General features: G+C 39.4%; 1 protein-coding gene across 1 annotated transcript in view; it reads right to left on the bottom strand.

The window, feature by feature from the left end:
- Window positions 1-21,380, bottom strand: part of RAB21 (RAB21, member RAS oncogene family) — a 34,918-nt gene extending 13,538 nt beyond the window's left edge. The window contains exons 1-4 of the mRNA XM_031000960.3: window positions 20,944-21,380; window positions 6,307-6,366; window positions 5,469-5,576; window positions 2,175-2,238 (exon numbers count right to left, since the gene is read on the bottom strand). Coding sequence (XP_030856820.1) covers window positions 2,175-2,238; window positions 5,469-5,576; window positions 6,307-6,366; window positions 20,944-21,099 — 388 coding nt within the window. The 5' untranslated portion in view covers window positions 21,100-21,380. The remainder of the gene's footprint in view (window positions 1-2,174; window positions 2,239-5,468; window positions 5,577-6,306; window positions 6,367-20,943) is intronic.
- Between the last annotated feature and the right edge of the window lie 2,534 nt (window positions 21,381-23,914).

Below are 23,914 nucleotides of genomic sequence, written 5' to 3'. Positions count from 1 at the left end.
TTAGTAATTTCTATCTTCAGAAAGATGATCAGAATCCCAAAATATTAAATCTTCAGTCATTCATCTACTGTGGCCACTTCCACTCCTAGTAAGTCCATATACCACACAAAGTTACACAAAACTCAGTAATGATTAGCTGTAGCTTTGGTTCCAAATCTCCAAGTAGCCTACTACTTCAGTGTTCCAGTCTGAAATATTCCTGCCTAGCCTAACATCTAGCATCTAGACCAAAAGGCAGGGGAAATCATCTCACTTTTTTCCCCCAAGACTTGCCCCTGATCTGGGACTATAAAGCTAGCAATGTAACAGTGGCAAGAGATAAGAAATGTAAACTCAAGTTAAAAAAAATTCTTGGCCGGGTGCAGTGGCTCACACCTGTAATCCAAGCACTTTGGGAGGCTGAGGCGGGTGGGTCATGAGGTCAGGAGTTTGAGAACAGCCTGGCCAATATGGTGAAACCCTGTCTCTACTAAAAATACAAAAATTAGCTGGGCGTGGTGGTGCGTGCCTGTAGTCCCAGCTGCTCGGGAAGCTGAGGGAGGAGAATCGCTTGAACCCAGGAGGCGGAGGTTGCAGTGAGCTGAGATCACACCACTGCATTCCAGCCTGGGTGACAGAGCGAGACTCCGTCTCAAGAAAAAAAAATTCTTCAGGCTAAAAGCAGAATTTACCCAAACTGACCATTCCATTCTTTCATTTCCCCAGATACTACCCTTGTCTTCCACTGAAATGATCCTACCCTGGCTTCTCCCGTATTGCTTTTAATATTATCAGGTATGTAGAAAGAAAGCGAGAAAACAGCATGAGGCTATACATCGTAAGGATTAGTAACATAAGAGTCAGAATGACTTCATTTCAAATCCGATCTCTGAAAGCTACCTGACACTGGGCAAGTTATTATCTCCAGGACTCACCTTCCTCTATAAAACCCTCATAGGATTATGAGGATTACATGAGATAATGTCTGTGAGTACACAGCACAGTGTTTAGTATACTTTTATTGTTCAATACTTGTGATATCATAGAAATAATAATCTAAAGAAAAAGGGAACCAAAGAGAAATTCCAGAAGTCCAAAAGTTAGTTGCAGAGTTCCTTTATACCCATTAGGAATATTCCTCCACCCTGGGATCATGATCTACTTGTATCCTTATGGCCAAATCTGACCATTACTCAAAAATGTGTAGTTAAATGTACAGAATAAGAACACAGGCTGAAGTCATTTCCTTAATTTTATTTTAAAGTAGTTACTAAACTTTTTTTCTAAGCAAAATCATACAGTGAAAAAGAAAGGTCAAATTGAAGCAAGGCTGGGAAACTTGAAGCCTCAACTGTTTAGTTTCCAATTTGCTCCCCAAGGCATTCCTTAGAGTTTGAATCTCCTGGAAAATCACTTCTAAATCCTAAATTATTCTTTTTTTTTTTTTTTTTAAGACACAGTCTCGCTCTGTTGCCCAAGCTGGAGTGCAATGGCACAATCTTGGCTCACTGCAACCTCCACCTCCTGGGTTCAAGTGATTCTCCTGCCTCTGCCTCCCAAGTAGCTGGGATTATAGGTGCCCGCCACCACACCCAGCTATTTTTGTATTTTTATTAGAGCGGGGTTTCACCATGTTGGCCAGGCTGGTTTTGAACTCCTCACCTCAGATGATCTACCTGCCTCAGCATCCCAAAGTGCTGGGATCACAGGCGTGAGCCACTGTGCCCAGCCTATTTTTTTTTTTTTTGAGATGGAATCTCACTGTATCACCCAGGCTGGAGTGCAATGGTGCGACCTTGGCTCACTGCACCCTCTGCCTCCCGGATTCAAGCGATTCTCCCACTTCAGCCTCCCAAGTAGCTGGGACTATAAGGCATATGCCACCATGTCTGGCTTTTTTTTTTTTTTTTTTTTTTTTTTTTTTTTGTATTTTTATAGAGACAGGGTTTCGCCATGTTGACCAGGCTGGTCTTGAACTCCTGACCTCAAGTGATCCACCCACTTTGGCCTCCCAAGGCGCTGGAATTACAGGCATGAGCCACCGCACCAGGCTAAATCCTAAATTATTCTAAAATATTTATATTAATATGCCATTCTTCCTTTCTCATATAACTTTAAAACAAAAATTACTTGTCTTCAATAAAACATTAAGGAAACAGAGGACTTTTTTTTTAGAAAAAAGTAATGATGCTTACCAACTATACATAAACAGATTTCATTTCCCAACATTTTCCGTAATTCTTTGACCCAGTTTTTTACCTGTATATACAAAAGATCACATATTAAAACAAATCCTGTTGGAATTACTACTATCACAACACCCAAAAAAACTCAACACTGTCAAAATACCTCAGAATTTTAAGAGTCTATATTATTTAGTTATTACTAGAAATGATTCACTGAAGAATCACTTATTGCCAGGTTATATTGCAAACTATATACATATAAACATACAATGGAAAAATACACAGAAGCAACTCTAATTATAAATTTGCATCAGTCTTCCACAGATCCAAGCAAAGCTATTCACTAGAGCAAAAGCATATCAACTCTAGCTTCTGAGGACAGATGCTTTAACAATATAGATAACAGTGTCACTTTGGACTTAGGAACACATGGGTTTAAAACAGTCTTTTATACCCTAATTGATTCCTAAATAGAGGGCAAAGGAGCTTCAGTGTCACACACTTAAAGACAAAAAAAAAAAAAAATGTATATAAGCACCAAAAAAAATTAGAGTGCTAAAACAATTCCATCATTTAGTGTATGACAGGGTTTTGCAATCTTGGCAATACCGACATTTTAGTACAGATAATTCTTTGTTGTGAGGCACTGCTCTGTGCAATGTATGATGTTTAGTAACATCCCTGACTTCCTACCCACTAGATGCCAAGAGCATCCGCCAGTTGTGACAACCAAAGATGTCTCCAGGCATTGCCATCCCCGGTAGAGAACCAATGATATGCAGTAACTCCAGTTATGAACTGATTCTTCAGTATGAGTGAAGCACAGTAGTAGACACAGTTGGCAGTAAACTGGAATTAAGTAGATTAATCTTTTGAACTCATGATTTTAAATGTTGATTATAATAACAGAATAAAAGGCAAACTTGGACACCTGCCTTCATTGTTTTCAATGAAATTTAATCTGGATGTAATCAAATCACACTGAACTTATATAACCTCCTGAAAAAATACACATATATCTGTAAATTCCAAAAATTACATTAGCTATGTGGTAACCACTTACTGTGCATCTGGTCTTATGGTGTAAAAATGTAACACTTCCACATTCCTATTCTCTACAGAATGCAGAGGAACTATCTTTGGCAACCCAAAATCCTTATAAAAGCAAAGGTAGTTATCATCACCACATTATCTTTATAACAGCACTGAATGACAGTTTTCTCAGTATAGCCCCACCTTTTTGTTTCATTCACATATATGTATAAAGTTTTCAAAGCATTTAACTTCCACTTTATTGATTTCACATAAGAAAAATGTGACTTAAAATTTTATGCCAATACAATTGGCATAAAATATACATCTTCATCACCTCAAAAGAAACACAGCAGAATCCGATTACGTATCCCTCTCTTCCATGTGCATATAGTATCACAACCTACTAATCTGATCAATTTTTTTTAAAAAAAGCTTGTTAGTCATTTCAAATTAGATACCCCTCCACAAGCACTCTATCTATTCTTTACCCCCATACATTTTTGTTGAGTTAGAGATGGTCACAAATTCTTTGCCAATCTTCCCATTAAGTGGTAGAGTCAAATTCCCCACCCTCTGAATTTGGGCTGGCCTTGTAACCTGCTTTGACAAGAGAATGTGGCAGAAGTAATGCTGTGCCAATCCCAGACTTAAGTCTTAAGAAGGCCTGGTAGCTTCTACTTTTAACTCTTGGGATCCAGTTGTCATATAAAAAGCTTAAGGTAGAATACAGAATAATGAGAGAGCACATAGAGAGAGTACTGGACGATAACACACCAGATATAGTGAGAGGCCAGATGGAGAACTAGGCCTTCTTGGATATTCCAGCTCCAGCCAAACTCCCAGTTCAGTGCAGCTCTATGAGTGACTCCAGTGACATCACAAAGAGCAGTGGACCTGCCTGGTCAACCCACAGAATCATGAGAAATAATAAATTATTGTTTTAAGTCAAAAATTTTGGGGGTTTTGTTACATAGTAGTAGACAACTGGTCCCTTTTCAACCTAAATGACTTGATCTTTTTTTTTTTTTGCGATGGAGTCTCACTCTGTCACCCAGGCTGGAGTCCAGTGGCGTGATCTAGACTCACTGCAACCTCTGCCTCCCCAGTTTAAGCAATTCTCCTGCCTCAGCTTCCCAAGTAGCTAAGATTATAGGCATGTGCCACCAAACCCAGCTAATTTTTTTGTATTTTTAGTAGAGATGGGATTTCACCATGTTGGCTGGGCTGGTCTCTAACTCCCAACCTCAAGTGACCCGCTGTCCTCGACCTCCCAAAGTGCTGGGATTACAGGCGTGAGCCACTGTGCCTAGCCTCAATCTTCTCTTAATAAAATACTTAAACTATGTCTTTTCATGCAAAACGCGAGAGGGAGATAACAAACAGCAGCACCAAAATAACTTTTAAAAATCATTAAATCTACAAGGTACCTATCGTTTCATTTTCTACTTCTTGGATTAAGTTTTTCCATTTATCATTAATAACCCAAGGGCTAACTTGTATATCTGCTCTATCAGATTTAACTGAGAAAAAAAAATAAAGAGAAAAAACAAAACAAACAAGGTAAGTAATTTTACCAAGAACAAGCCTGTAACTCAAGGGAAGAAAAGCTTCTTCTTTGGCATTGCTCCCTGTAGTTACACATTGTTGACATATTCCAAGAACAGCTTTAGGAGAAAAGGTCAAATAAGTAACCCATCTGATTGTGATGAAAATTCAGAGGTAATTAAATGGTAACTCATTTTTGGTCCCAAACAACTTTAAGAGTCATACCTATGTGGTGTGTATTTGAAGGGAAGTAAACTAATGAGATAACTTTAAGACTGTCCTTTTAAAACTTTTATTATATTTGGCAAGGAGAAAGCTTAAATGTGATTTTGTTCCTCCTTTTTCCTCTTCACAATAAAGGAACCCGTCCAGCCACACCAAGTCTAAGAGCCCAATGCGTATGGAATTAAGGAAATATGTGTGATTCTTCCTTAAGAGGGAAAAACAAAAGCCCCCATATTTTTCTGAAGCTCAACTTCAAATATTTCCCTTCCCTAATATTTGAGAAAGCCATGTAATAAGCCATTAATTATTCTAACGTAAATTAATTCATATGAATCAAATATTTCATTAAACATATGAGTATACCACCATGTTGTAGGTGAAAATAAAAATAAAATGTAAGCGGTCACCAGTTATGCACATTAGTGAATAAAGGTATATTAATGGAAACTTGAAAAATTACTATTGTTCTTCTAAGACATCTACCCATGAATAGAATACCTTCTGAAAAGAATCTTCATCTGTTATGTCATAAACTAAAATAGCTCCATTTGAATCTCTGTAGTAAATTGGACCCAATGCATGGAATCTCTCTTGACCTGCCGTATCCTAAAGAAAGCAACAAATGCTTATTAGATCAGAAGAAAAATACAAATCTGCGATTGCAACTACGGTGAACTTTTTGATTAATTGGAAAATATGGCATAAAGTCAAAGACAACCACAAAACCCTACTAACAGAAACAAAACAGCAAAACAGGCCACACACAAAATTTTTAAGTTATGACCAACATGTAATGTTTTAGTGATATACAAAAGTTACTTTTTCCCTCCCAACCTTCCTCCTCCTCAGCAACTTCCCCACCCCCATTAAAATACCAGTTTCAGTTGCCAGAGGGTCAAAACAACCAACACAGTATTATACGCCAGGAATAGGCTCTGCCCTAAGTTTAAGTTCCCATACTGGGAGAGACAGGGAAATGGCACATGCATCAAGATCACCAGTCAAGAAGTATCTGCTGCATTATCCTCACCCACCAGCCATTCCCTTAGAAGGCTGGAATATGGAGACAAAGGGTGGGGAAAAAAAGGCCAGGCAAGCTGTCCACCCACCCTGTCCTCTCTCTGAAGTGGAACCCTTCTGAGTTGACCCTTCTCCAACTGAAAAGTTATGACAGCAATATTCAAATATACAATTATATTCCAGATATAATTCTCAACCAGATTTTAAGATTCTTTTTAATTAAAAAAAAAAGTGTTGGCTAAGCTCCAATTAACTTTAAAAAAAAAAGAAAAAAGGAAGAAGCCTCCACGCATAATAGTTGAAAAAGTTCACTTACCCATATGGCAAGGTTTACTCTTTTCCCACCAATATTTAACTTCTTTGTTAAGAATGATGCCTAAAAAGAGAAATATACATTAAACAATGTTTCTTATAAAATAAGGTTCTTTATCCTAACAACTATAGATGAATGAATCATCTCAATATAAAAGTTATCTGGGAGAAAAAGTAATCACCGAGTTTTAAATTAATGATCGAAATTGTTTCATTAAAGACATTATTTACATTTTTATCTAAAAAAATCTTGCTTTCTGAAAATAGGTTATACAAAACACACAGAAAATAAGTATTTTTTTCTTAATATTTTTCCTTATATATGTGGAACAAAATTTTCCCTATCTATGTGGAACAAAATTTTCCCTAGAGCATTTAATTTGATGCTACCTTATCTACTCACAGAAAGAAAGAGTCTAAGAGATTTCTGGTAAAATAAATGTTTACTGGTGGTTTAATGTACAAATATCAATATTATTCAAAATGGTTCCACAGTTACTTCATACCTCAATTGTTTAACATATATTCAATAATTATCCTAAGTATTAATGTCAGAGAAATGAAAGGACATGGTTCTACCCTTTATACTCTACTAGAGAAATAAAAATAAAGAGAATTACGATTCCATGTGATAATTGCTAAAATGGAGGGTCTTGCCAAATACACTGTAAAGATAGTACTGAGAAAGGAAGTATAACAGTTGTCTGAATGAGTCAAAGAAGGCTTCAGAGAGAAGGTAATGATCTCCCCTTTAGGAGCAGTAAGGATTGTTCCTGATAGATGAGTGAAGCCACTGAAGCCTCAAACACATGACTCCATCCCACAGGGAACTCCAAGTGGGTATGGTCAATACCAGAGATGAAACTACACAGATGGACTTTACCTTGTGGGTCTCAATGAAACCTGTTCTAAGACACCAGACATGTATTTAGACACACACACACACGTCAAGTATACTTTGGAAATACTATTTATTGATTTTTATACACCAACAATGCACATTAACACATTAGGATGCTGCCAAAAGGAAGGCTAGCTGACTGTATTTATACAAGCATTTCCCAAACTCATTTGAACTCTTTTTCCCTGATTTTCTTCAGTATAGCACTGAACCTTTTTTTCCTGGAAAAATACCAAATTCATCCTAAAGAACAACTGTTTGAAGAAACAGGACTACTGACAAGGGAGAATCACTGAATGGTTTCAAGCAATGGGGAAACAGATCTATATTTTAAGAGAATGACCCTGGGATAGGAAGGGAGGTTGGACTAGAAAAGATAGGTAGAAAGAACACTTACAAAATTGGAGAAAAATATAAAAAAGGAGATCTGAACTAAGACCATGAAGATAGGAAAGAAAGAAGAGAATCAAGAGTTACTGAAGACGAAATATATCCAGAATCCAGAGTCAGCTGACATGTTTAAAAAAAAGGAATAGAGAGCTGAGTTCAGACCTGTATAGAGATAGTCACATTTAGGTGTTATTTATATAGAAGAAAGTGCAAAGAAGGTGAAACAGATAAAAGGTCAGGATGGTGAATTACTGAAGCAAAGAAACAATTGAGATTTCTTTTACCTCAATTTCAGGAAGGTCTTTTTGCTATGGGCACACCACAGAAAATTAGAACTAAGAAAAGGCCACTGGATGTAGTGATTAACTAAGGAGTCTACAGATAAATATAAATGGCAGAGCTGGGTTCAAACCCATGTATGTCTGCCTTCAAGGCCCAAGCTATCCTCAAGATATTTTGTAAATAAAATAAAAATTATACAGAAAAGAACAAAAATAAATTAAATGCCAAAACAGCAAAGTAACCTGAAAAATGAGAAGACCAAATACATGTTATGACAATAAATGTCTTCTCCCATTCATGCTAACATAGGAGCTAAGAATATGAACTTTGGAGCAGAACCTGTGGATTTGAATCTCAGCTTTGCCACATACTAGCTGTGTAATTTATTTGAACTCAATCATTTTCATGGTTTCAGTATCAATGCCACATGGAAAAAAAACAAAATCTGAATCCTATCCGAATATTTAATGGATAGGTCAATTTAAGTGCCTCTTTTTCAAACACATGTAAGAAAGACTAAACCGATCTTCTCCCCAAAATTGGATTTTCATTCTGACTTTAGTATTTTGATCACATTCACCTTCTCATTGAAGTTTAGAAACTTAGAAATATCTTCTTAAGCCCTTGTCAGTCTATATGCCTCCAAAATCTACCAAGCCTTGTCTTCACATTTCCTCTGGGGTCTATGACCACCAGTCTCTTATTATATCATAACATAAATACCTCTGGTTCACCTTACACCCCGCTCTGCATGCCATATTATCTTCCCAAAGCTTCCCTGGTTAAAACAAAAACAAAAACAAAACAAACCAAAAAAAACCCACAACAACAACTTAAAACTCATCGAAGGGTTCCCTAACAGGTTATCATTTTTAATAAGTATGCTTGAACATCCCCTGCTGACAGCTAATCTCATAACCTTTTGGTCATGAGTGTTGTGGAGATTTCTCAGAAGAAGGGAGTGCATCAGAGTTGGTAAAGCTGCCTCATTTCTTTTCTACCATCCCCTCTGAAATTTCCCACCACTCTCCTATGGCAAATTTAAAGGACGGTATTAAGTCTCCATTAAGGAACTATGGATACACAAAAACACTTGTACGGAAAGGGTACACATGACAACATTGATTATATAGAAAAACAAAAACAACGAAATTATCTGTGTTCATTAATAGGTAAGTACTTAAAAATTCACAAAAATAGCCATCCATGCAGTAAAAACACTACACAGTCATTTCTACTACTGCTGCTAATACTAGCTAACATTTATTAAATGTTTATTTTGTGCCAAGTACTGTACTATGCACTTTTCACAAAATCATTCATAAGCTGCTTCTTTATAAAAGTTGGGGAGCCCACATTTACAATTAAAAGTCTCAAAGCCTTATCTTTATATCCAAAGACTTCCACAACGTGTCCACATCTATCTTCTTAGGACAGCTTCCAATATTTCTTTACTTATTCTCCAACTTATATGGCTTTTTTGCATCCTCTTCAATTCTTCTGTCCATAAAATTCCCCTCTAATTTGAGCCTATTCTCTGTTCTCTATCTGAATTCCACCTATCCAAATATGGCTCTTTTTTCTTGAAATTTCATGTTCTCTTATACTCATGCACGCAATGCACACAAATTTTTCTATCCTGAAGAATTTTAGGGAATCAACTCTGCATTTACTGCAGCTTATACTGTCTTATACTATAAATTATCTTTTCATGGGTATAAGTATTCTGTTAACTAGACTACATATTTTTATTTAACGTTTCTACAGCACTTACAATGAAATGGGCAGTGTTCTAAGAGCTTCTCAAATATTAATTCACTTAATTCTCAGGTGCCAATAACACCCTGTGAGTCAGAGATAATTGTTATCCATGTATTACAGATGTGGAAAATGAGGCATAAGGAGGGTAAATATCTTGCCCAAGGTCACACAGTAAGTGACACAGTGCCACTTGAAATCCCAGGCAGTTTGGCTCCAGATATTAATTATAACTACTATGCTACAATACTTCTCAGACTGAGATCTGAGCTCTCTAACACTTCCTCTCTTGTGGAACAAGTGGGGGGAAGTCATAGTACCCTGCCCATAATTGACAATCAAATACTGTTATTATAGATAAGCACATCTACAATATGCCCAGGTAAATCAATGCAGGTATAACTCAATTTAGTAGGAGATATGCTCCTAAGTTTCCTTCTTAATCAAATTATTTTAACTCATATATATGATGCACTAGTAAAGCATATTATCAAAGGATCCCTAGTAAATATTTTTTTCCTTCATAATGAAAAACTTAAGCCCTGCTCTATGGAAAGATTCTGTTTCATAAATCATCTCATTTGATATAAATCCTAAGTTTTTAATATTTTATAGACATTTTCTTCAAAAGAGAACTCTTTTTAAAAAACTTTAGAAAACTGTTTTTTAAAAAATAAAATTATGAATATATTTAAGAAGAAAGCTGAAACATCAAGATAGCAACAAACAGGTACAAAAATAGGCACGTAGACCAATGGAACAATACAGAACGCAGAAATAAAGCCAAATACTTACACTTACCTGATCTTCGACAAAGCATATAAAAACAGAAATTTGGGAAAAGACAGCCTATTTAACAAAAGGTGCTGGGAAAACTGGCAAGCCACATATAGAAGAATGAAATTGGATCCTCATCTCTCACCTTATACAAAAATCAACTCAAGATGGATCAAAGACTTAAATCTAAGACCTGAAACCATAAAAATTCTAGAGGATAACATTGGAAAAACTCTTCTAGACATTGGCTTAGAGAAAGAATTCATGACTAACACCCCAAAAGCAAATGCAACAAAAACAAAAATGAATGGTACCTAATTAAACTGAAATGCTTCTGCACAGCAAAATAAATACTCAGCAGAGTAAACAGACAACCCAGAGTGGAAGAAAATGTTTGTAAACTAAGCATCCAACAAAAGACTAATATCCAGAATCTACAAGGAACTCAAACATATCAGCAAGAAAAAAACAAATAATCCCATCAAAAAGTGGGCAAAGGACATGAAAAGACAATTCTCAAAAGAAGATATACAAACAGCCAACAAACGTATGAAAAAATGCTCAACATGACTAATTATCAGGGAAATGCAAATTAAAATCACAACGAGACACCCCTTACTCCTGCAAGAATGACCATAATTAGTCAAAATAACAATAGATGTTGGTGTGGATGTGATGAAACGGGAACACTTTTACACTGCTGGTGGGAACGTAAACTAGAACAACCACTAAAGAAAACAGTATGGAGATTACTTAAAGAACTAAAAGCATTATAGAACTATCATTTGATCCAGCAATCCCACTACTGAGTATTTGCCCAAAGGAAAAGAAGTTGTCATATGAAAAAGACACATGCACACACGTTTACTGCAGCACAATTCACAACTGCAAAGATATGGAACCAATCTAAGTGTCCATCAACCAACAAGTGAATAAAGAATATCGGTATATATACACCATAGAATACTACTCAGCCATAAAAAGGAACGAAATAATGTCTTTTACAGCAACTTGGATGGAGCTGGAGGCCATTATTCTAAGTGAAGTAGCTCAAGAATGGAAAACCAAATATTGTACGTTCTCACTTATAAGTGAGAGCTAAGCTATGAGGATGCAAAGGTGTAAGAAATGATATAATGGACTTTGGGTACTCAAGGAGGAAGGTTTGGAGGAGGGTATGAGATAAAAGACTACATATTGAATATGGTGTACACTGCTCAGGTGCACCAAAATCTCAGAAATCACCACTAAAGAACTTATCCATGTAACAAAAAAACACCTATACCCCAAAAACTATTGAAATAAAAATAAAAATTTATAAAAAAAGATAGCAGCAAACAATCAAAAGGCTGAAATTTGTCTTTTCTTTTTTAACCACCTCTACTAGGCACAGTTAATTTGGCCAGACTACTGAGATACCACTGTAGTTATAATAATTACTCTGGAGCAGTGGTTCTTAATTCTTACATGGTAGTGAGGGTGGGAGAAGTAATTATAAACTTCTTTAAGAATATGAAGAAATCCATGAACCTACTCACTCCCCAAAACACCACTCATACGCACATACTAAAAACAATTCCCACGTACTTCCAAGAGATTTATGAATGCCTGGCAACATCTCAGTAAAGAACTCCCAGTCCACAAACGGAAGGAGAGTGACATTAAACAATAGCCAATTCAAAAGGTTCTAGGACTATAGGAAGGGGAGAAAAATCATACTATGTGCCAAGCACTGTGCTTGGGCTTTTTCATTTAATTTTCAACAACTCTGTGAAGTAGATATTTATCCTTACTTTACAGCTGTGAACCTGATTTTTTTTTTTTAAAATACAGTGATTCACGGAAGGTCAGACAGCTCAGCTGGGTGCTGCAGTGGGTGGAAGCCTGTCTGACTCCACAATGGTTTTTCCATTGCACAAAGCTAACTATTCTAGGACATACACACATTTCTTAATCTGGCACTCCTCCACTTGGACAGTAAGTGTTCTTGGACCCTAACCTCCCTAAATATTCTCAGGGTAGGCACAAAGTATTACTAGCAAGGATCCATGTAAGTAATGGCACATTCTCCACCCTACCTCCTTCAAATCCTGAGTTATTTCACCAGTACATCTTCTAATCTCAATTATTTCATCTTCTATGCTTTAGTGATATTACAAAATTAACAATCTTATTAGCTCATGTTGTCATCTGTAACTTGTATTAATACCTGATTCTTGTTTAACCAACAGCTCACTGGCTATCATAGTGGAAGACAAAAAAAGAAAATGCTATTTAAAAAAAAATCGACAGGTAATCACAGGGAGGAGGAAAAAAATTAAAAATTTAAAAACTTAAAAAAAGGATTATAAGAGAGAAATAACAGGGAAAAAATATATCTGCCAAATTAAAGTCTTTTCATAACTTGTTTAATCAATTTTTTGGTTCTCTGTTAGGCGGACCATTTGCTGTGCTTGCTAACTACCGTTCTGTCAAAGCGAACCACCTAAAGTAGTATTTGATAATTATAAGGTATCTGTTGAAAGCAACACAGTAACTACATTGTGAACAAATACTTTCCTGGCTTTATCTAGTATCAACTAAATTCAACAGACTTCATTAATTGGGGGCCTGCCGTTGGGCAGTGTATGAGTAAGATAGTGTGTGTGTGTGTGTGTGTGTGTGTGTGTGCAAAATAAATATTCTTGCTAGTTGCTAACACTGGTGCAGACTTAAGTATTTAAATAATGTACAACTATTTGTTAATTTTTAAAATAAAATAAAAAAAATAAATGAATAAAGCATTACCACTTCCAGACTTAAGAGATGACAGAATTCAGGCAGGTTAATTTATAAAATTAGCCCTCTCTAGCAAGGCAATAAAAATTAGCTATCAAAAAACTAAGCTAGGCTGGGCACGGTGGCTCACACCTGTAATCCCAACACTTTGGGAGGCTGAGGTGGGTGATCACCTGAGGTCAGGAGTTCAAGACCAGCCTGACCAACAAGGTGAAACCCCATCTCTACTAAAAATATAAAATTAGCCAGGCGTGATGGTGGGCGCCTGTAATCCCAGCTACTCAGGAGGCTGAGGCAGGAGAATTGCTTGAATCCAGGGGGCAGAGGTTGCAGTGAACTGAGATCATGCCATTCCTCTCCAGCTTGGGCGAAAGGGCGATACACCATCTCAGGAAAAAAACAAAACAAAACCTAAGCTAGGTGCTTGAATATTTCCACATTTCTTCTTAGTTTCTAAAAACAAGGATTATAATTAGTTTAGGAGTCCAAATAAAGACTTTCAAAAGGAAAGTCAAAGAATCATGTTTAAAGAGTAACTCAAAGCACAAAGCAGAAAATGGCAGTCAGATATAGAAATTTGTGGCCACATTCACAAAAACTCATTTCTTAAGTAAAATCACCCAAACTTCTATAAAATACTAATAAAATACTAAGCAGAAAAAGATTTTAAAAGAACTTCAATTATTATACTGTATGAAGATATTATAATAGATCACTTAAATTAACAGTAATATGGCTTTCAAGGATACTTACAAGATACTTTGAACACTCAAAATATTCTTTATGCAAACAAAGAAACCAAGATTCCTAGACCAAGACTATGATGCAAAATGTAAAACCACTGCTACAACCTGAATGCCAAGTGTTGCTCAGGTTAAGGTGTGTTTAAAAAATAAATAAAAGCTGAGTGTCTCAAAAATAAAATAAAATAAATTTTCTTTTAAGAAGTAGTAGACTAGGCCAAAAAAGCATACCATTTCTATTTTTTAAATTTATTTGTTTTTTATTTTTATTTTTTTGAGATGGAGTCCTGCTCTGTTGCCCAGGCTGGAGCACAATGGTGCAATCTTGGCTCACTGCAACCTCTGCCTCCCTGGTTCAAGTAATTCTCCTTCCTTAGCCTCCTGAGTAGCTGGGATTACAGGTACCCACCATCATGCCTGGCTCATTTTTGTATTTTTGTAGAGATGAGGTTTCACCATGTTAGCCAGGCTGGTCTTGAACCCCTGACCTCAGGTGATCCACCCACCTCAGCCTCCCAAAGTGCTGGGCTTACAGGTGTGAGCCACCATGCCCGGCCCTTTTATTTCTATTTTTTAAAAACAGGGTCTTACTATGTTGCCCAGGTTGGTCTTAAACTCCTGGGCTCAAGCTATCCTCCTGCCTGCACTTCTCAAAGTGTTGGGATTACTGAGCCACTATGCCCAGCTGGCACACCATTTCTATTTGTGGGACCTTGGAAATTTAATTCAAGTCTTTTTCATTTTTTAAGAGACAGGTTCTCACTCTGTCACCCAGCTGGAGTACAGTGGCACAATCATAGCTCACTGCAGCCTCAATCTCTTAGGCTCAAGTGATCCACCAGCCTCAGCCTCCTGAGTACCCAGGAATAAGCCCAGCTATTTTTTTTTTTTTTTAACTAGAGATGGACTCTTGCTACATTACCCATGCTGGTCTTGAACTTGTGTCCTCAAGCAATCCTCCCACCTCACCCTCCCAAAGCATGGGATTACAGATGAGAGCTACTGCACCCAGCCGAATCCAAGTCTTAGTTTCCTCATCTGCCAAACTGTTAGGATACTACCTGCCTAGCCAACCTTACAGCACTACTTTGTTAATCACCCAGGCACCTATCCTAGACTTCAGGAGGCAGGCAGAATTCTATAGTTGGGACTCTAAAAAGAAAGGGGACTGTTGATCTTGATTAATCTTCAATAAGCACCTTCAATAAGGGAAAAAAAAGGGGCACATAACCCAGGAGCACAGATATAAAGAAGGCACACCAAACTGAGGAAGTGGTTAAAACCAAAATGGCACAATCCTTTAAGAATAAAGTCAAGAAAAGTAACTGATAGTTAAAGTACCTTGCTCATCTTTATATTCCCCAGCTAATACAATGTTTGACATATACCAAGTATAAAATAAATGTTTCTTGAATTTAACTGCATAGATTCAACAGTATTGCCTTCGTAAATTCCAGAGAAACAGTAGTAACTCCCTCACTCCCATTGTCTTTCTTATTTTTCCCAAGTTTATCAAAGCCTCAAATCAGCGAGGAAATCACACGAGAGCTTGGGGACTCTATATAAGTTAAGAGAGCTTACGTACAGGATTACTCCGTGACTATCAGTAACCTTGGAGCAGCTCTGGAAAAAGAGAGCCACACTAAAACACCAAAGTATGGCAAATGTCACAATTAAAAAACAAAAAAAAGAAAGTGAATTCCGGAAATGTAGATCTCAGTGAAAACACTAGAATGGATTTGCTTTATTTTAAAAATATTTAATCTGTAAGCAATTTTAAATATAATGACCCCTCAGAGACAGCATGAGTTCTCAAAATTATTCATGTGAAAATAATCCCATTACCCTTTTTGACTGAATTGCCATGAAAGAAAAACATAAATCCAGCATCATTTATTCATTTAACAGCAAACAGCAAACATTTATTAAACAAACATGTGCCAGGCTCTGTGCTAGTAGCTTTACATGACGGCTGTCTATGTAATAATCCACATAAAGTCCTATGAGTAAGGTACTCCCATTTTACAGAAAAGGAGCTTGCTTACAGGCATTAGAATATCCTGTCAGGATCATTATGGCTATGAAGTGGGAGTAAGAATTCAAACCCCAGTGTAACTTCAAAGTCCTTTCTCTTTTCACCACATTATATGGCCTCCTAATAGATCTGAGTACTGCAGAAACACAGCCTATCTTGTCTTCTGCAAGAATTTGACAAAGCATCTCATGATAACCTTGTGGGCAAGACAGATGTGGCTTGGGCAAAAAGGAGAACTGTAATGCTGGAGTAAATGTTTACATTTTATTAAGGGATTTGTGTCCACTAGGTAGTAGCCCATAGCAGTCAGTCTTCCATTATCATTAATATGTATAGCACTCCATTAACAACTGTTTCTTACTCAAGGGAAGGAGGAGGGGATGGCCTGTGGCCCATGCATGGCCCAAAAAAGCCCCTAAGATTCTATATGTCTACAGAAAATTGCACTTCTGGTCGTGTATCACTGGACTACAGGAAAACTTGCTGCAGAGCTTTGTACTTGGCCCTCTCTCTCTGCTTTCTTTCAAAGTCTTTAATAATGACCTGTTGAGAACATTAAAGGCATTCTTACCTAACTTTCAGATGACAAAGTTAAAAAGTAGCTAATCCAGACAGTAGATTCCACACCTTATTCTTTGCATGTCCAGGACCCAACCCAGTGCCTGGCCCAAAGGAGCCCAGTCAGTGTTTTGTGAATTACAGAATCCAAATTAAAAAGGACATTAACAGGCTTAACTACCGGAGCAAATCTACCAAAGCCAACCTTAATGGGTCAAGTATATTAGAAACAAAAGAAAAAGCTTAACTACAATACCAAAGAAAAGAGAATTTGAGAGATACAAATAATGCCCTTTTTTTGAAGCAATTAAGACTAAGATGTTTCAGTTGACAGCAAATTCAGTATTTATCAAAGAGAAATTCTGAGAGCTTCCCTAAAAGCTCAGACTCTTTTCTACTTCAGTGTTGGAAAAGGATTCTCAACAGGAGAGGTGACAGCCTGCACTTCTCTGTTCAGTTCAAACCACCACACCTGGAATTATTTCTACAGCTCAAGGAATCACACTTTAAGAAGGACAATGATTAAATAGTGCCTAGAAGAGATATCAAAATAGTGAAAGGGCCAGGCACAGTGGCTCATACCTGTAATTTCAGCATTTCAGGAGGCCAAAGCAGAAGGATTGCTTGAGCTCAGAGTTCTAGAACAGCCTGGGCAACATAGCAAAACCTCAACTCTACCAAAAAAAAAAAAAAAAAAAAAAAATTAGCCGGGCATGGTGGCACACGCCTGTGGTCCCAGCTACTTGGAGGCTGAGGTGGAAGGATTACTTGAACCCAGGAGTTGGAGGCTGCAGGCAGCTATGATATCACCACTAGAGCAAGACTCTGCCTCCAAAAAAAAAAAAAAGTGAAAGGATTTAAAACGATGTCACTGTCACTGGAGATCCAGTTAAGGGAGCTAGAGTTGTTTACCCAAGAGAAGACAAGATAGCTGTCTTCAACTATCAGAAGGAATGTCATATGAGACACCAAGACTCAGTGGGGAGAATTAGGACTGAAAACTACAGGGAAACAGATTTTGGCTTTCTATACAGAAAAACTTATTAGAAATTAGACCTGTCTAAAAATAAAATAGGACCGGAAGTGGTGGCTCACACCTGTAATCCCAGCACTTTGGGAGGCCGAGGCAGGTGGATCACCTGAGGTCAGGAGTTCAAGACCAGCCTGGCCAACATGGCAAAACCCCATCTCTACTAAACATACAAAAATTAGCCGGGCATGGTGGCACATGCCTGTAGTCCCAGCTACTCGGGAGGCTGAGGCAGGAGAACCACTTGAATCCAGGAGGCAGAGGTTGCAATGAGCCGAGATCGCACCCCTCCACTCCAGCCTGGGTGATAGAGTGAGACTCCATCTCAAAAAGAAAAAAAAAGGCCGGGCGCGGTGGCTCACGCCTGTAATCCCAGCACTTTGGGAGGCCGAGGCGGGCGGATCACGAGGTCAGGAGATCGAGACCATCCTGGCTAACACGGTGAAACCCCGTCTCTAATAAAAATACAAAAAAAAAATTAGCCGGGCGAGGTGGCGGGCGCCTGTAGTCCCAGCTACTCGGGAGGCTGAGGCAGGAGAATGGCGTGAACCCCGAGGGGCGGAGCCTGCAGTAAGCCGAGATCGCGCCACTGCACTCCAACCTGGGCGACAGCGAGACTCCGTCTCAAAAAAAAAAAAAAAAAAAAAATTTTTTTAAATGAAATGGGACACCTTAGGACAAAGTGAGCTTTCCACTTTCCATAATACCAGTTCATTTCACCTCCAAGATGTTAAAAAAAAAAAAGGGGACAATCACTTGACTAAAGATTAGAAGACCAAAATAGTGATCCATACATAAACTGTCTTAAATTCCTGTCAATCCTGCAATTCTTTGAAATGTATGAGAATGTACTTTATAAAATACAAAGTAGTTTACAGAGATAGGTACTCTGTTGACAAGAAAAAACGTGAACTCTTCCTCTCATATCTTCTGACATGATTTCCTCTCCATTTGGAAATTAAAAGAATACAAAGTTGTGTCTTACAAGTCACATAAATCAAATTCCTCTGAAAAATTGTTAAGAAAGATGAGGTGAACTGGTATCTCTGAAAGAGATTAGACACATTGCTGTTTACATACATTGGTGTACAACAAAATCCTAAATTCTATAATATAATTCAGATATTAATACTGGATATCTACTATAACTTCATCCTCCCCTCTGTAGGAGTACAGTGGCTTTTCATATATTTAAAAACCTTTACTCTGCTTTTAGTTTCAAGAATGTTTTAGAAATTTAAAATGGAAGTGTAATTTTTAAGTTGAAAGGGTATGGCCAGGTGCAGTGGCTCACCCCTGTAATCCCAGCACTTTGGGAGGCCAAGGCGGGCAAATCACCTGAGGTCAGGAGTTCGAGACCTGCCTGGGCAACATGGTGAAACCCCGTTTCTACTAAAAATACAAAAAAATTAGCCAGATGTGGTGGCGCGTGCCTGTAATCCCAGCTACTTGAGAGGTTGACGCAGGAGAATCACTTGACCCAGGAGGTGGAGGTTGCAGTGAGTGGAAATTGCTGCACTTCAGCCTGGGCGACAGGGCAAGATTCAAGTTATCTTTTGAAAAAAAAACGTGGAGACCTCAATTACAATAGTTTTCTTTTATCTTAGATCTTTGCATAAAGGAAAACACTAGATGGGTTATTTATCAATATACCGAGGTAATGTGATTTAATTGCTCAAAATCTGAAGTCAGACAGGGGTTCAAATTTGAGCTTGGACACTCCTGCACCATTGACTTGTGGTAATATTACTGCCAGCAAAATTACTCAACTAAACGTTTTTCCTCAGCTGTAGGGCTATCCACTAAACTACCCACTTCATAGGGTGTTATAAGAATTAAATGACAGAAAGCAAGCACAATAATCAGAACAGTAAGAACTCACTAAATGTTAGCTGTTGTTACTACTTTACCTAAATAAATCTCTAAACTTCCAAACGATCCTAGGTATTTGTCCAGTGAATTTTCTTGATCTAAAACACCAGGCTCTCACTAATGACACTGAACAATAACAATTCATTATTAAAATTTTGTCAGTGTTCTGGTACAAGGATTTTTTAAAAATGCAGTTTCCTGGCACTCACTTTTTCAGATATGCTTTACATACGAGCAAAATCAGAGGAGTAAAAATAGAAGATGGAATCAGAGCCAGAGCGTCTTGTAAATTCTAGACTCAGTAGTTTAATAATAGCATCAAACATCCAATGTCACAACAATTAGGAGATTACGCATTCTATTAAGTAGTGTCGATGTTCTCACATACTACACATTTACTAATTAAGACCTATTGTGCAAGTTGGGGCGGTAATTAAAGACAGACAACTTACACTGGACCAGGTCATCAGTGCTTTTTCTGTATATTTATCCTGACAACCCTATGAGCTAGATACTACTATTATGGCCATTTTAACAGAAGAAACAGGCACAGACAGGTTAAGTAACTTACCCAGTATGACACAGCTAGTTAAATGGATGGAGGTGAGACATGAACCTGGACAATCAGGCTCAAAAGTCCACTAGACTTTACTGCCTTTGACCAAATTGGTAAGTCAAATTAGTAGGATAAATTTCTCCTAATACATCAAAACTGATTTCTCTGGGAGAGGTGGGGTGAGTACAACTCCCTCAAAGGCCTGGCTTCACTCTCAATCAATGATAACATTTTAACACCTTTCCAATGTACCTGTGGAAGAAAGCCGGTCTTTTATTTTACAGGTAAAGAAACTGAGTAACAGCAGCGGCTTTTAGTCTGGGGACCAATTGTTGGCCAGTATTCACTTGATGTTTCAGCGTGGGTCAATCGACCTCGCAGAATATGAGTGACCCGCAAGTCAGACCCACGCAGGCTGCAATGAAACTGCGTAACACGCCTGGGCAAGCGGTCATTTCAAAAAACCTCCAGAGATGGCTCTTTTGCCATTCCTGTTACTCAGGACAAAATGGAACTTGCATAAACACTTAGTCATCAGTAAGCGCTGAAGTTACAAATCACCTAATTCGCAAAATCAAATGCGCAGCTAAGTTCCTAATTCTGAAAGAAAGAAAAGGAGCTAACATTTGGAGACTGCAACGCTGACACCTGGGACCCAGGAAGTGCAGTAAATGGGAAAAAACAGCCCACGGACGGAGACCACAACGTGCGCAGCCACCACGGGGGACGCTGGGGACTTTTCAGGGCCCTTCCACTTCCCTCCCAACAGCCTGTCCTCGCGTCTACAGGCTGCCCCGACCTGGTGATTCCCCAGGGCGAATTCGGAAAGGTAAACCGAAGGCGGAGATGACAGGCCTGAGATTTGCCAGCCTACATCCAGGGGACCAGGGCGGCAAAGTTTCCCCAGCCCCGGAGGGGTAGGGGCCCTGAGGCGCCCCCTCCCGCTCCCCGAGGTCCGCACCTGCAGAGTGGTGATGTGCTTGTCGTTAAACTTGTTCTCGCAGTAGCGCAGCACCAGCGACGTCTTCCCCACGCAGCCTTCCCCCAGCAGCACCACCTTGAACGAGTAGGCTCGGCCCGCCGCCGCCGCCCCGCCGCCGCCGCCGGCCGCAGCCATCCCGTCGCTTCCCGGCCGCCCAAGCCCGAGTGTCGCGCCGCCCTCCCGACAGCCGCGGCAGCGCCTTCACAGCCACGGCCGGCTCAGCCCCCACCGCCCCGGCCCCGCCGACCCGGGCACTGTCCCCACGCCCTCCTCGGGCGAGGCCTGGAAGGGCTAAGGGAAAGTCCGAGAATGAAGGGCCCCAGCCCACCACTTCAGGCACCCGAGGAAAAGCGAAGAACGATCCCTCTCTGCCTCCCTCTAATGGCGTCTCCTTCCTCCTACGTCACACCTCGGGTCACGTGAGCGCCGGTGCCGGGGCGGCCCCTGCGACTAGCCCCAGAAGAACGTGCCTGGACGTGGGCGGGGCTTCTGGGGCATCTCCCGCGGTGGAGCTGGATGTGAGTTGAGCCCCTACTGGCAATCTAGGGCAGAGCCCCGCCGCTTGCGAGCCACCTCTGCTCTTCAGTTGGTGGGAGCCAGCGGGAATAAGGAACCAGGAATTTGAGGCGAGCCCAGCTCTGGTGAAATGAAGGGCAGAACTTCATCGTTTTTGCATGTTCACAATGCTAATGATCTCTCACACCAGAGGTCACTGTAAACCATATCTGCCAAGGTGCCCTTGAATCTCTCTCTGTGGGATCCCGAATCATAGCGCTTCCCAGTTCCTCTGACCGCCTGGTCAACTACTCCATCATCTTTCAAGTCTCAGCTTAAACCGCCTCCCTGACCACCCAATCCTTCCCCCATCCTTCCATTCCCCCACCCCACAAAATTAGGTATTTCTTACCACCAGTATACCTCCTTTACTAGGGCTTTACACACTCCATGGATATTATTAATACTTTGCTAAGTGTTTATCGACTCTCATTAGACTATAGGTTTGTTGAGGGCAAGGTCTGTATAAGACCTGCCCACCTTTGAATTCCTAACCCCAAGTGCTCTTCAGTTTTTCTGTCTTTCATGAAGCCTCTGACATTCCATGGTACTCCACCTTGAGGTGGCTTGTTCGATGATTGCTTGTTTTTTCTCATCTGCATCCCCATTCTTTTTTGTTTGTTTGTATTGTTAGTTTTGAGATGGAGTATCGCTCTGTCGCCCAGACTGGAGTGCAGTGGCGTGATCTCAGCTCACTGCAGTCTCTGCCTCCTGGTTCAAGTGATTCTCCTGCCTCAGCCTCCCGAGAAGCTGGGACCATAGGCGCCCACCACCGCGCCCCGCTACTTTTTGTATTTTTAGTGGAGACGGGGTTTCACCATGTTGGCCAGGCTGGTCTTGAACTCTGACCTCAAGTGATCCATCTGCCTCGGCCTCCCAAAGTGCTGGGATTACAGGTGTGAGCCACCACGCCCGGCCTGCCTCCAAGAAATCATACTCCTCCAAGAAATCATACTAATATTTCTGAAAATTTGCTGGAAACCTGGTGTCAGGTAAACATTTTTTTAAAAATCAAACTTCTTTCACACTTCAAACCAGGTTAAAAAAAAAGAGGCCGGGCGTGGTGGCTCATGCCTGTAATCCCAGCACTTTGGGAGGCCAAGGCGGGCGGATCACAAGGTCAGGAGATCGAGACCATCCTGGCCAACATGGTGAAACCCCATCTCTACTAAAATACAAAAAATTAGCTGGGCATGGTGGCGCAAGCCTGTAATCCCAGCTACTCGGGAGACTGAGGCAGGGGAAGCGCTTGAACCCGGGATGCAGAGGTGGCAGTGAGCCGAGATCGCGCCACTGCACTCTAGCCTGGCGACAGAGGAAGACTCCGTCTCAAAAAAAAAAAAAAAAAAAAGAGTCAGTTAATTCATTCAACAAATATTTAAATGTGCCCACCATATGCCAGGCACTGTGATCAACAAGATAAAATGTCTCTGTCCTCACAGAGCTTACATTTTATCAGGGAAGACAGACATAGTCAATTATACAATAAATGCTTTCATCTTGATGAAACAGTTCAGAGTATCTTGCAAGCATATATGGGAACCCAACTGATTTAGCATGCTAGAGAAGCTTTCCCTGGAGAAAGTTATCTTTGGGTAAGAGTAACCTAGTCAGGAAGGACAGGAGAGCTCTGCAAACAGAGACAACAGCATGTTCAATGGCCTCAGATAGGAAGGAGCATCTAAAGTTGAGCAACTGTAAATGTGACTAGAATTTAGGGAGGAAAAAAAACTCCAGAAGAGACCATGAGGAAGTTGGGGATCAATACTGAAAGGGTCTTTAAGCAAATGAAGGATTTCCGTAAGATGACTGACATAATCAGATTTGACCACTCTGGCTATCATTTGAAAAGTGAATTGGAGAAGGATAATATTTTAGATTTGTTTAGAACCAACCATTAAAGAGACTGTATGTTTTATAAAATATCCTCATGATTGTATCTAAAGATATATTTTCTAACTCCCTCCTCCACATTCCTCCCCTTAGGGTCTTTGCACATTTATAGACACTTCCAGAACTAGGAAAGAACTTCATTTTGAGAGAGCACCTTCCAGTGTTCTTTCTGAGCACTTCCTCATATTGGATTGAAATCTGCCTCTCTTCACCTGCAATTAATTATTTCTGTTTATATTTATACATTATATATCGAACCCCTATTCCCTATAAACATATGAAGAAAGCTGTGTGTTCTTCCTTTAACCCTTCTCCTTTCTTCTTTTCGATACAGCCAATCCTTTCAACAACTTTTCAAATTGTGTGTGTTTGATTATTTAACAGCTTGGTCATCTTAGAAACTAAATGCATTACTTTGCATTTATCACTAAATCAAAGCAATTAAAAATTTTTTTATTGTAAAACAAAATAATTTTTTTGTGAGACAGGATCTCACTCTGCT

The sequence above is a fragment of the Gorilla gorilla genome, chromosome 10 (genome assembly GCF_029281585.2).
Source record: "Gorilla gorilla gorilla isolate KB3781 chromosome 10, NHGRI_mGorGor1-v2.1_pri, whole genome shotgun sequence".
Lineage (NCBI taxonomy): Eukaryota > Metazoa > Chordata > Mammalia > Primates > Hominidae > Gorilla > Gorilla gorilla.
The sequence above is the reverse complement of the archived record's forward strand: the minus strand, read 5'-3'. Positions and strand labels throughout refer to the sequence as shown.